Consider the following 13,513-nt stretch of genomic DNA (forward strand, 5'->3'; position numbering starts at 1 on the left):
GCACAGAGTGGCTCTCCACAGACTGTATTTCATGGAATTCTCTTTTTATTCTCTTTCACTTAAAAGATATTGTACACTCACAGTCCTCAGCACACACTGACTCATTTCTGGCATCCACAGTGAGACCGGCACATGTGGGGTCCATCAGAAGGTCGAGCCACCCTGTCGTGAACCTTTAGCAGCAGGCCCTGGCATGGCCTTCTGTCCAGCCCACCCTGGTATACATGGAGTCCTCAGACTTCTTCAAGTGTCTTCCTCCCATTACTCGCAAAATCTGTACCTGAGAGGATCTTAGTCCAGTCTGTGTGCAGCTAGTCAGGTCAGTGTAACAAGGAAAGAGGCCATGTTCCCAGCAGCTTGATCCATGGTGGTCAAGAACTAGGAAACAGAATAAATAAACATGGTACCTTCAGACAGTGGGCTAGTGCACAGGAGTAAAATGAGATGATTGATAAATGCAAAGTCACAAATAAATCTCAGATTTTATGTTGAACAAAATAAACCAGAAACAGAAAATACATCTGATACAATTCCATTTTTATGACAAGACTACCTGATAGAGGCAAATCAGAAGAGAGGCAGAATGGTTGAGTAGGAAAGGGAACCAAGGAACTTTCTAGAGTGCTGAATGTTCTCTGTGTTTATCTGGGTATCACATGAGTAAGAATTCATTGAGCATCTAAGAGGAGTGCACGGCGCTATGTGTAAGTCACGCTTTAATAAAGCACGCCGTAAGAAAGAAAACTAGAGCGTTGTCTCAGCAAGGGTATAGCCTCTGGCACATCCTCCCTCTCCTCCCACAGAATGGGGCTTCATTAATAATTTAGAGGTGCAAGTTAAGCCATGCTAGGAAAGGGCAGTTCTGAGGTCCCAGGTTGATGCTAAAATAGAAACCAGAGGGAGCAAGGTAGACCAGAACACCCACCCTCCCTGTGAGGTGGAGGCACTTCAGGGAAGAAAGCCATGTTTTCTTTGGAGTCAAAGAGTAATTCAGACATCATCCCAATCTCAGTATCAACAACAAACATTGCTTAGAAGAAATCTCACTCTCTCCACAGATAGATGTGCACAGCCATGTAATAGAGAGCATGTTTGAGAATCAGGCAGCCCAAATCAGTATCCCAATTCTGCCCTTTAGTAGCTGAGTGACCTTGAGCATAATATTAACCTATCTGTGCCTCACCATCCTCATCTGTCAATAGCACCTGCTTCATAGGGTTGTTGTGAGGCTTAAAAAGCTCTTGATGCCCTCACCAGTGGCTTCACTGGTTGGGGCATCATCCCGTGAACCAAAGTTTGTGGGTTTGATTCCCAGTCAGGGTACATACCAAGGTTTCAGTCCAGCAATCCCCTGTTGGGCGTGTACAGGAGGCAGGCAACCGATGGATGTTTCTCTCTCACATCGATGTTTGTCTCTCCCTTTCTCTCTCTCTCTAAAAACTCAATAAAAGCACATCCTCCAGTGAGGATTTAAAAAAAAAAAATGGGCTCATAGGGTTAGGTTGCAATCAGCATGGTTATTATCTGCACCAGTGATGTTACTAATTTCAATAAATCTGTCAACCCTGTTTCATTTTACTACATTTAATAAGAAGAGGTAAGCAAGCCACCTTCTTAAAAAACTTCAGGAGTTTTCTACAAAATGATGATATCCCAAACTTTGGGTGCTGTTTTTGGCATACCAAATTGTTGGGTACACTAACCTTCAAAATTACAAACTTATTTCATGAACAGCCTTTTAAGATGATTTTTATGTTTGACTCTAGGGTGACAAGGGTGCTCCAGGGACAGCAGGTCTTTATGGCGAGAGCGGCCGCACGGGTGATTTTGGTGAGTGTCGCTTGGGCGGGAAAAGGGGGCATCCACACCCAGAGCACTCCGGGGAGCTTCAGTGATGTCAGATCTGCAGATGCTGTTAGTTATTGTAAAGCACATTATTCTTATTAAGGACATAGCACGACAGAAGTTACCAAACTAACCACCTGTTCCCAACCATCTTTTTTGCACCTAACAGGTGATGTTGGAGACACTATAAATTTACCAGGAAGCCCAGGCCTGAAGGGAGAACGGGGTGCCATTGGAACACCAGGTACCTAAGTCATTCTCCATCTCTTCCTCTCAGCAACAGCCCTGACCCCTGGTCTGTGCTGTCATGTATGAGCTGGCTTGCCAAATCTATCACTATTTGGTAAGCACTATAGATCATGCTGGAGGGAATGGTTTGAGGTCTTCCAGCCCAGTGTGCAAGGGAGACTCTGAATTCTTCATTAAATTAAAGCTGAAGACAAAGTCAAGGAACCTCTCTCTAGCTCTCCCTGAAAGGGAAAGTAGCCAGAATCAACACTCATAAAGCAACATTTTATATGGCCCGTAAAATGAGACTCATGGAGAAGCAGAGTCTTGCTCCCGGGACATTATAGGGCGTGAGCAGATGGTAGGGTGACTGGAGCTTCTTGTAAACAGTGAAAGGTCTAGAAGAAAGGTCAGTGGGAGTCATGCCCATCTCTTGAGTAAGACAAGAAGGGGTAGCCTCTGGCCCTGTGTGCACAGGGCGGGCAGGGGGTGGGGGGGCCCTCTTGTGAGGTCACGCCTCTCTGAGCATTCCTGTAGTTCAAGGTCAAAATTCTTGCATATAATCAGATCCCAAGGGACTTTTGATAATGATGTCTTCTTCTGGAAATTTCATCTTGGGGGACCTCACACTGCTTAAGCTGCCTGGAGCCCCAAATCTTTCTAGGGATAATCCTGGTTGAGGGGGGCCTCTGTTCATGTGATTGGCCAATGGGGGGATGCTGAGCTGGTTCTTTATCTAGAAAGAGCTGCATATTGGAAAGAAGTATTCAGTCTAGCATGGGATCAGATGACCACCACTCGGGAATAGGCAGCCTCATTGATGAACCTCTCTGGACTCACGTGGATCTATAGTTTGGTCTCCCGATGGCTTTCTTTTCAGTCACAGGGTACCCCGGGCTGCTGAGCCTTCTGGCTATTGCTTGGCTAAATCTCCTGTCCTAAGTAATTATACTTTGGCAGTTTGGTTTATAACAGCAGAAATGTGAGACCACCTTTGCCACATGTCACTAATGACCTCATATGTGCAACTGAAAATGTGTCAGGGAAGAGAAGTTGCTTTTCTCCAAGAATAATGGTTGTTACCCTTAAGTGTTTAGGTTTTAGTTAAACTGTGGGCCCAGGAAATAGAACCTCACACCCTGTCCATCACCAGGGGCAGGGGACAGTGACCTTTGTATCAGCCATCCTTGGGGGTGTTCCATTCACCCTAAGACAAGTGAGGTGCGTGCCTAAGTGGGGTCAGCTACAGAGCCTGCCCTGTGTGTCAGAGAGAGTGGGTGTGGAGTTCTGGGTCAGATCAGCTCCCATACAGGACAGGCACTGGAAAGCCTGGGACCAGACCTGGTCTCTCAGAGGATGAAGCAACAAGCTACATTAGACTCCCTCAGTCTGGGTGGAGATGATGGCCAAGGTGAATGAAAGAAGATGAACAGGGTAATATAGCAGTTTGAGCAGATTTTCAAAATAGTAGAAGAATCAATAGAAAATAAGCAGAACTTCTTTAAGACGACAAAAACAACAGTATTTTGTTTAAGCAATAGCCTCATAGATTTAAGAAGACAAAATCACTGGACAAAAGTGATTGTGTGGAATTCAGGTTGGTCTGAAGTTTTCAAAATCCCAGCATACCAGAAATCACCACAGCATTTGACAGAACATTGTCACTAGAATGAAGGTCCCACTTCTTTATGTCTGTCCAAGACTACCTCCAAATTACCTGAGGTGCTTGTTAAAATGTAGATTCTAGGCCTTTCCCCCCGACCTGCCAAGTCACGTTTGGGAGAAACTCAAACATCTGCATGTTTAACAAATCCTCCAGGTTTCCATTGCACATCACACATTAAAAGCCACTCTGATAAGTGCTCTGATTAGTTATCTGTTGATGCTTAACAAGGTACCCAAAATGCAGTTGTTTAGAACATCAACAAGCAATGTATTATCTCATACATTTTCTAAGGTTCAGGAATTCGGGAACAAGGTGGTTCTGACCCACAATCTCCCATGAGATTCCAGTCTGACATCAGCAGGGCTACATCATCCGAAGGCTGGATTGGGGCTGGAGAATTCTCCTCCAAGATGGTGCTCTCACATGGCTCTTGGTGGGAGGCCTCCATTCCTCAACACGAGGGCCTCTCTCAGAGCTGCTTGAGTGTCCTCACAACATGGCTGCTGGATTCCTCCCCAGCAAGCAAAGTGACAAAGTGAAAACAAGGAAGAATTTTATGTCCTAAGCTTGAAGTGACACACTGTGATGTCCACAGTATTCTGGTGGTGACACAATTCAGCCCATTCAGTATGGGAGGGAACTACATGAGGGTGTGAACACCAGAGCATGAGAACCCTGGATGCCAGCTTGGAGGCTGCTGATCACAGGATCAGAGGGAAGAATTAGGTAAAAAGTGCATTGATGAAGGAACATGTTAGATACCCCCATTCACAACATAAGTACAAAGTGTGGGATGGCAGCATCCTTTAACTTGCGTACCCTTGAACCCTACAAGCATGAAGCCTCAGTTTGATGCAATGTCGATGGTTTGTTCCAAGCAGCAAATCTGTGGTTACAGGTCTAAAGGGATACTTTGGAGAGAAAGGAACAGCAGGTGACATCGGCTTCCCCGGGATAACAGGCACAGCAGGAGCCCATGGCTCTCCCGGACTTACTGGGCAACCAGGTAAAGTCTCTTGCAGTCACACAGTCTTCCTCCAGCACACGCACTCCCCTGGGCATGGCTTGACGGTTCAGCAGCCAGTGGGGCAGAGTATGGCTGAGCCCCCCAATCTCCAAAACCCCAGAACAAAGGCAGCCAATCTCACCAAGGAAGGAGTTGTCTGCTAGGATCGCACTTCATCCTAGGAAGCTTGCTCTTACATGTTGCCCATTCACCTCGCTCTGCCTGAGGATCAAACACGCAGAAACAACCAACCTGGCTGTGGGGACGCACAGGGAAGCAGTGGAGGGGGTGGGGGGGAGGGTGGCCCAGTGTCTGTCTCTCCATAAACACAGCCTAAGTTCTTGTTCCGGGATCTCGTCCATTGATTTGAATATGCAGAAATTCCTCTGGGGATCCCAAGTTAACAACCGAAAGCAAACAGTGAACTAGTTTTGTGCTTTTTGGCTTATTACTGCTTTTGCTTTGTTTGCTTCTGCCCAGGACCCGTGATTCTGACAGGCTAATCTCCAGGGCTGGTTTTGTGGGTTCTCTCCAAACTTCTGTTTGGAAGATAGGATGAGAATAAGAAAACACAAGCTGTTCTTGATTTGGCAAGGCTGAGCTAACCCCACTGAACCTCAGTGTAGGGTCCAAGCCACATCCGTTCCCTGCTTGAAGGGAAGCTGGTCCTTTCCCAAGCACCCCCTCGTGTCCCCTGCAGGCAGGACCTGAGACTGGGCAGGCAGTGTCCTCAGGGTTCCTGTGTCTGACTTACGGATGTGTCCCCCTCCCCTAGGCTTCCCAGGACTGACAGGCCAGCAGGGACCGCAAGGAGACCCTGGCCGGGCCGGAGTACCCGGCACCAAAGGAGATTATGGCTGGCCAGGTGTTCTGGGCTTACCAGGTAAGACAGTCCCTCCCTTCACGGACACAAGCACACAATGGTTCAAGAACAGATGCGCCAGTGGAGGAGAGGCACCGTTAGCCAGGCTAGCCTCCCTCCACGCTGTTTTCTCCAAGACCGTGCGAGATAGAAGGCAGGGGTGTGTGTGGTTTACTGCCCACACAGAACATATCGGGAACAGGATTTGCAGTTGTCCAAGCCCATTGGTAAAAAAGACTGATATGCCAGTGTGTAGAGAAGTGCTTTGTTCCCCAGAATGATGAATGAAAACTGCCTGGAAGCCTCAAGGCCCACTCCCCAGACACCACGCTGTTCCTCCACAGGCTTCCCAACCTCCCACCGGTCAAGGACCGGTGGAACCCGTGGCGGGATTTCAGAGAGTTATGCAGCCTGACCTGGACAGGCCACTGCTCCAGGGACAAGCCCTGCGTGCTGGGCAGGCCTTGGTCAGGGACAGGCCCCCAGCTGCTCTGTGGCTCAGAATTCAAGGTGACCCACCCACCTCCATACTCACTGTCCACACCACAGGAAGAATTGCCACCTGTGTCCTTTGTCCTACTTTAAATATATTTTTATTGATTTCAGAGAGGAAGGGAGAGGGAGAGAAAGATAGAAACATCAATGATGAGAGAGAATCATTGCTTGGCTGCCTCCTGCACGCTCCCTACTGGGGATGGAGCCTGCAACCCAGGCATGTGCCCTGACCAGGAATTGAACCCTGACCTCCTGGTTCATAAGTTGATGATCAACCACTGAGCCACGCTGGCCGGGATCCTGAATCCTACTTTAGAAATGTTTGTCCTTGAGAATCCAGAGGGATTGGAATTAATGCCAGGCTACTGGTTCCAGGCAATTTTCCCAAAGCAAATATGTCTAATGACTCAAGTTCTAAGGAGAGGAATGGAATGCACCACTTCCCAATTCCCTTCCGGCTCTAACGAGTCTATAAGGATTTTAGGAAATCAATCTTTAGGTTAGAGGTTCTCTCAGGTGACATAAAAGTACATGTCAGATTGTATTCTGAACTGCTTCCTGTTTGTGGGGCTTTTGAATAAATTGGATGGGTGACTGTATTATAGCAAATGAAAACATGTTGAATTATTTTAAGGGTTTCTTTCTTTGCTCTCCCATGCATGAAATAACCATGAGTGAAATCCACACAGGTTCAGCGGGCAGCCGAGGCATCGGGGGATTAGACGGCTTGCCAGGCACCAAAGGCTTTCCCGGATCCCCAGGTACCCATGGCCCTTGCAGCCACTCAGGGACAAGGCCAGGCCCAGCAGGGTGGGGAGGGGACAGGGGCAAGGGGAGGGCCGGGAGGGCCACCTAGGATGCCAGGTATAGTGGGTGTTGGGGGGGAGTTCAGAGAGCAGGACTGCTCCATGAGGACTGTTTGATCATCCCTGAGGCCCTGTGGACTCAGGGTCCCTGTGGTTCTAAAGACACTGAGATGTGATCCCTAAGAATCCATCCCCTTAAGTCAGACGTTGTGTTGAACAGGACCATCAGGCTTTTAGAGAGAGAGAGAAACAAATGGTGTGCTTTTTCAGCAGCATCTGTAATCTTTCCTTTCATTGGCTCAGGGAAGGCAGCTGGGGCCGAACCTGTGGTGGTGCTCTCCTTGTGCTTTGAAAGAGATCCTGATGTCTTAGTCAGCTTGAGCTGCTATAACAAAACACCACAGACTGGGGGGCTCGAGTGACAGACAGTTATTCCTCACAGTTCTGGGGACTAGAGGTCTGAGATCTGGGCATTGGTACGGTCGGGTCCTGGTGAGGGTCCTCTTCCTGGCTTGTACATGGCCACCTTCTCCCTAGCTGGTGGGGAGAGGGAACACACTCTCTGGGGTCTCTAATAAGAACACATCCCATCCTCTTGACCTCATCTACGTTGAGTCATCTCCCAGAGGCCCCACCTCCAAAAACCATCACATTGGAAATGAGGCCTCCAATGTATGCATGCTGGGCAGACAGTTCAGTTCAGAGCAATGATGTGCCAGCTTCAGGTTGTGAGACACTGAGGCCACGTGACAAACTGAGATTGATGCCACTGACTTCCGGTTTTCCACTTTTGAGTCTCACAGAAGGGCATTACTGTTCCCTTAATTGTGGAAGTTAACTTGGCATGGTTGAAGATGCTGACGTCCCACTGTTTAACCCTCTACAGGTGCTGACATCCACGGAGACCCAGGTTTCCCAGGTCCTGCTGGGGACAGGGGTGAGCCAGGAGAGGCCAACACCCTGCCAGGTCCTAGTGGAGCCCCAGGACAAAAAGGGGAGCGAGGAATTCCAGGTGAGGCCAGACACTTCCAACATTACCATCTGCATAACCAGAACCCGATATGCTGTTGGGTGGCCAGAGTGGGAGAGATACGAAGTCATGCTTGTCGGGTCACCCATCTGCCCTCTGAACGGGGTTAGAAAAAAGTCCCTTGAGGATGGAGATGAGACCCAGCCTGGGAGGAAGTGAGAGACCTCAGCTCCACATGGTGCACACAATCCTGGCCAGAACCAGCGCTCACACAGCATCACAGTCTCGTGACCTGTATCGCACAGCATGTATTAACATCCGATTCACACCGCATGCTGTTCAGACTCTGCAGCTGACCAGAGAGAGAGAACACAAGAGCAGGAACTAGCTTGCTTTCATTCCTGTGTGTATATGTCGGCTAAATGCCTGGCTCAAAATTGGCTCAAGGTTAATAGTGTGAAACTGTAGGGTAAGTCACTTTGACCTCTGTTTGAAAAAGTTATGCGTGCTCAAGGATATCCCGAAATTACCTGCAAGGGTCCTATGACGTGTTCTCCTGGGCAGCATCAGTTTCTCAGAACTCTTTGGATGTATTGTGTAGCTCCCTGCACTCTGTCAAGGGGACCTTGAACATATCTCAGGCTCCCAAACAGCCCTGAAGCATAGTGTCTCTTTTCTGAAGCTGTTGTCCCCTCACGAAGTCCTCATCCTGCATGAAAGTCCCGGTATCCCAGTGACCTGGTGGCTCCTGAGTGGTCCTGGAGGCTGGAGCAGACCCTTCACTCTGCCCACCGGGCCGCTGGGGAGAAGGAATGGTGACTTCCGTGGTGACATTCACCGATGGCTGGTCAGGACCCGCCCCCTTCTCTAAGCACCGGGAAATAATGTCAATCTGCAGCATCCCTTGCAGGAGTTTCCGAAGCTCCAATGTGCAGCCTCAGTTATTTCTGCAGCTGATTCTCAGATGTCGGGTCATGATTTGCCTATGAGTTTTACAAAATGGCCTTTCAGCGATCTTGCCTTAGGCGGAGCTTTTATTTCAATACTGAGGAAGATTCGTGGGGGCCACAGAGAAAACAGTTATTTTGACCCTGATTGCAGCAAACGAACTCGTGCTCATACCCTGTCCTCAGTAAGAGAGGCCTAGTCACTGTAGTTAGTGCAGTTCAGGATGTTTTCTTGGGAATCTGGCCAATGTGGAGCTTCTAACCCAAGAGTTTTGCCTTTAGTCACTGCCACTCACCATCTGTTTCAGTTCCTTTGTGACAATAATTAGAAGCAGCTCAATTGGTGTCACTTTATAGCAAACTCCAGATGGCAGCTCATTAATCCCCTTGATCGAGTAAACGTGCTTGCTTATTGCCTGTAACTAGTGAGACCAAGACAACACCTCTCTAAACGCTCCTCCTGGCACGCGCTTTGTACCACCCGGAATTTGCAGAAACAGCATCCTGTCCCCCGTGCTGGGCGCCAGACCCTCGCAACGTGAAAGTCTCTTCATGTTGCTGATGAATCGCCATTAGTCACATAGGTGGGGGACACAAGAGACCACTGTCTCACAGATCATCACTGTGTGGGCCCAGTTCACTCTTCCCTCTACATAGAGATGATGGACCCTGGATACTGTGACGTTCTGATTTTTTGCGGTGTTCTAGTACTAACCTCTAAGTCCCCAGACCGTAAGGGAAAACAAATACTCACAGGGAAATTGGAAGAGAAACTAGTCCCCTTCCCTGCTGGCCATTTGTCTTGCCACAGACTGGGCAGCACCCATGCCCACCTGGCACAGAAGAGCACCCATAAAACGTTGTGTTGGCGAAAGCACAGGGAGGAATAGGATGCCCACAGATGCCCTTCGGTGAGGATTGCCCTCCAGGGTCTGTCCTCGATTGGTGCCAAAGGGCTCCAGCCTTTGACTCAAATGCAGTCGATTCTTGCTACCTTTTAGGAGTTATGCTCTATAAAATTGCTGCAAACACTGAATTAAGGAATACTGAACCATAGCTTCTAGTGGGAGTGCAGGGTTTGGTTCCTGCGAGCCCCATTCACATATTCATCCACTGATCAATACGGAACCTTGTTTTATGTATGTGTCTGTTTAAAGACAACTTATTCAATATAAATTGTTGATTGGTTAACATCGACCTCATGCTATCAGCACTATAACTCATGCCTGAAGGAAGCTCATCTAACATACGTTTCCTTTTTTGTTTGTTTGTTTTAAAGATTTTTTTTTTTTATCCTCACTGGAGGGATATGTTTTCATTGAATTCTTTATTTTATTTATTTTTTAGAGAGAGGAAGGGAGAGGGGGAAAGAGAGAGACAGATGGGTGTGAGAGAGAAACAATGATTGCTTGCCCCCACCACACACCCCCACCAGGAATCAAACCCACGACCTTTCAGTGCACGGGACAATGCTCCAACCAACTGAGCCACCCGGCCAGGGCCTAACACACGTTTTCCACGTGAGGCACCGCAGAGCCTTCCTGAGCTTAGGAACACCAGGGAGCACTTCGGCCCTGTGCTTGGGGACCAGTGTAAACAGTAAAATCACCAACAAGAAGCACAACCATGCAAAAATCGTGGCACTAAATAGACATAAAAGGATCCTTGTTTACACTCTGAGGTGCACGAGGACCTCGGCAGGGACTGAAATTTCCTGCCTCTCCTGCTTGTCCAGGAGTGCCGCGAGGATTGATTTAGTCACCATAAACCTAGTGCACAGGCCAGATGCAAGTACAGAATCGGTGAGCAGTGAGGATGGGCTCTGTCCATAGTGGGACCCAAGATACTGAAGTAGGCACAGGGAGAACTAAAAATATCAAGGTGGTCCAGGGGCCTCATGTTGCCAACACCAGAAACTTCTGTCCCATCACAAGTGCTGGCAGAGCCAGCAGACCTCACTGCTCAGGTGATGCCGCCAGGGCGGGCCACATGGGGGGGTGGGGGAGCACGGTGAGGCAGTCTGAGCCAGTAGCCTCCTGTGAGAATGAGATCCAAGCAGAGGTGGGCTCTGCAGCAGACGGGGCTGGTGGAAATGGGGGCCCCGAGGCCACTGCCTCCCTCTACCCACCCCAAGAACTGTGCTCGACGTTGCCTTCCGTCACTGCCTCTCCTGGGCGGCTGTGCTCCTGGACAGGTGATAGCGGGCAGGGAAACCGCGGATGAAGAAGTCAGTGCCGAAACTAACAGCAGCTCCTTCTGTTTCCCTCCTCAGGGGAACGAGGCCCAGTTGGGAATCCAGGGCAACAAGGGTTTCCAGGATCCACACCCCCTTCCAACATCTCTGGGTTACCTGGTGACCAAGGGGCCGCGGGGATATTTGGCCTGAAAGGTAAGCAGGGCTCTCACTTCGCACTTTGGTCCCCACACACAAGGACCCACGCTGGGCTTCCGCTCGTGTGAGGGTCTAGCTCACAGAGACAGAAAGGAGAATGGGGGTCGCCGGGGCTGGGGAGGGGGAAAGGGGAGTTGGTGTGTAATGGGGACAGAGTTTCCGTTTAGGATGATGAAAAAGTTCTGAGAGAGATGGAGGTGATGATTATATAACATGAGTGTACTTAATGCCACGACACATGGTTAAAATGATAAATGTGTGCTACTTGTGTTTTACCACAATAAAAAGAAAAAGGTGCGCAGTGTTGCAAACTTGCTGAAGACCATCCCCTACACAGATGGCTTTCTGTCTGTCCTCCTGGGTGTCCCCACCCACCCACCCCCGCTGTGAGTCCCGCTCCCAGTGGCCGTGACAGTGCCTTCCTCCTGCTTAAACGCCCCTTTCTTGTGACTCATGTCCACAGGTTATCCAGGCCCCCCGGGGCCACCGGGGCCTGCTGCTTTTCCCGGAAGCAAAGGCGAAGAGGGGAGCCCTGGAGCTCCAGGAAACCCAGGGACCAAAGGATGGGGTGGGGACCCCGGGCCCCAGGGCCGGCCTGGCGTGCTCGGTCTCCCAGGAGAAAAAGGTAACTGTGCACACGAAGGGGTCCTGTCCTCGGGGAGGCCGGCAGCAGTGGGCAGAGGTGCTGGAGTCCCCCCTCCCCGGCCCAAGCAGGTGTCCTTAATGTCCTCCTTGTCTCAAAGGGTCCAGAGGTGAGCAAGGATTCATGGGCAACATAGGAATCACCGGAAGTGTGGGCGACCGAGGCCCAAAGGGACCCAAAGGAGACCGAGGACTCCCAGGTAAGTGGCCGTCGGCATGTCTGCAGAGCGCCCTCTCAGACTGGCTGCTGCCAGGAGTGGCCTCCAGAACTATTCCTGCCCCTTGGGCCATGGGGGCTCTAAAGTCAGCCTTTGTCAAGTGCAAAGAGGAAAACAAAATAGGGTCTGCAGGTACTCACATGGGCGAAGGAAAGTAATTCTTGGGACCCAGCTGGTGTGGCTTGCTGGTTAGGGTATTGGGCCAAGCACTGAAGGGTCACAGGTTTGATTCCCAGTCAAGGGCACATACCTAGATTGCAAGTTCAATTCTCTCTCTATCTCTATCTCTCTCTCTCTCTCTCTCCCCTTCTCCCCCCACCCCTTCCTTCCTCCCTCTACTCTCTCTCAAAATCAATGGAAAAAATATACTTGGGTGAGGATTACAAAAAAAAAAAAGAAAGAAAGTAATTCTTGGAAGGGCAGGCACTGAGTGGCCTTTCAGATGAGTTATTACTACCCATCTTCATCTCTGGGAAGCAAGAGTGTTCTAGAAAGCTCCAAGGTTGGTTTCAATAAGTAAAACAATGGGATAGAAATCAGAGCAAGAAAGCAAGTGGTCCCCTGTGTCAACTGGCCTTCCTTTTCCCTTTCCAGGCACCCCCGGTCCTTCGGGATCCCCGGGGATTGCAGGATTCCCCCCGCAGATGACTATCCAGCCAGGACCAGTGGGTCCGCAGGGAAGAAGAGGCCCCCCGGGGATGCAGGGAGAGATGGGACCCCAGGGTCCCCCAGGAGAACCAGGTAGGAGCCCTGCTGTAGGGCCACCAGGGAAAGGCTCCTTGTCTTACTTGCTTTGTTCTCACTGTTGTTTTCTTCGGAAAAGCATTTGTTAAGCCCCAGTGCCTCTCTCCCCGCGGCACTCACACCTGTCTCGGTGACTCTGCAGGCTTCCGCGGGGCTCCAGGGAAGGCAGGGCCCCAGGGAAGAGGCGGTGTGTCTGCCAACCCCGGATTCCGAGGAGACCTGGGGCCCATGGGGCACCAGGGGCCACTTGGCCAGGAAGGTGAGTGATGGACGATGAAAGGGGGCAGTGGGCAGGGGCTTCTTCCAGCCCTGCTGTGGTCCGAGAGATGGGCTATGGTGTGCAAGGAGGGAGTAAAGGAGCACTGAGAGGGATGCGCAGAGGGAAGAGGCTGCACCCCTTCTGCTCTGAACCCCAGCTCAGCTCCCTGCACCCAGCAGAGCACCTGCACCCAGCAGAACCCTGCACCCAGCAGAACACCTGGCACAGAATCTCCAGGACAGCCTGGCTTCTTTCCTTCCTCTGAGGCCTGGGCAGGTGCCTCCGAGAAGGAAGCACCTGACATACCTGAGAGATAAGATTTGAAAAGTTCTGAAAGCCTGAGTCAATGAGATGAAAGAAACCAATTACAACACGAGTCTTGTATTACTAATTTCTTAAAATTATTTGTACATGTGCAGGATGGGATAGGCCA

The 13,513-nt window shown here is 50.1% G+C and overlaps 1 protein-coding gene across 1 annotated transcript in view; it reads left to right on the forward strand.

The window, feature by feature from the left end:
* COL4A2 (collagen type IV alpha 2 chain) overlaps positions 1-13,513 on the forward strand; it is a 183,007-nt gene that overhangs the window by 163,470 nt on the left and 6,024 nt on the right. Inside the window, exons 35-45 of the mRNA XM_008144016.3 lie at positions 1,767-1,830; positions 2,015-2,089; positions 4,638-4,745; positions 5,521-5,628; positions 6,792-6,863; positions 7,795-7,920; positions 11,098-11,214; positions 11,681-11,842; positions 11,961-12,059; positions 12,672-12,818; positions 12,964-13,080. Of these exons, the coding sequence (XP_008142238.2) occupies positions 1,767-1,830; positions 2,015-2,089; positions 4,638-4,745; positions 5,521-5,628; positions 6,792-6,863; positions 7,795-7,920; positions 11,098-11,214; positions 11,681-11,842; positions 11,961-12,059; positions 12,672-12,818; positions 12,964-13,080 (1,195 nt within the window). The remainder of the gene's footprint in view (positions 1-1,766; positions 1,831-2,014; positions 2,090-4,637; positions 4,746-5,520; positions 5,629-6,791; positions 6,864-7,794; positions 7,921-11,097; positions 11,215-11,680; positions 11,843-11,960; positions 12,060-12,671; positions 12,819-12,963; positions 13,081-13,513) is intronic.

The sequence above is a fragment of the Eptesicus fuscus genome, chromosome 8 (assembly GCF_027574615.1).
Source record: "Eptesicus fuscus isolate TK198812 chromosome 8, DD_ASM_mEF_20220401, whole genome shotgun sequence".
Classification (NCBI taxonomy): Eukaryota; Metazoa; Chordata; class Mammalia; order Chiroptera; family Vespertilionidae; genus Eptesicus; species Eptesicus fuscus.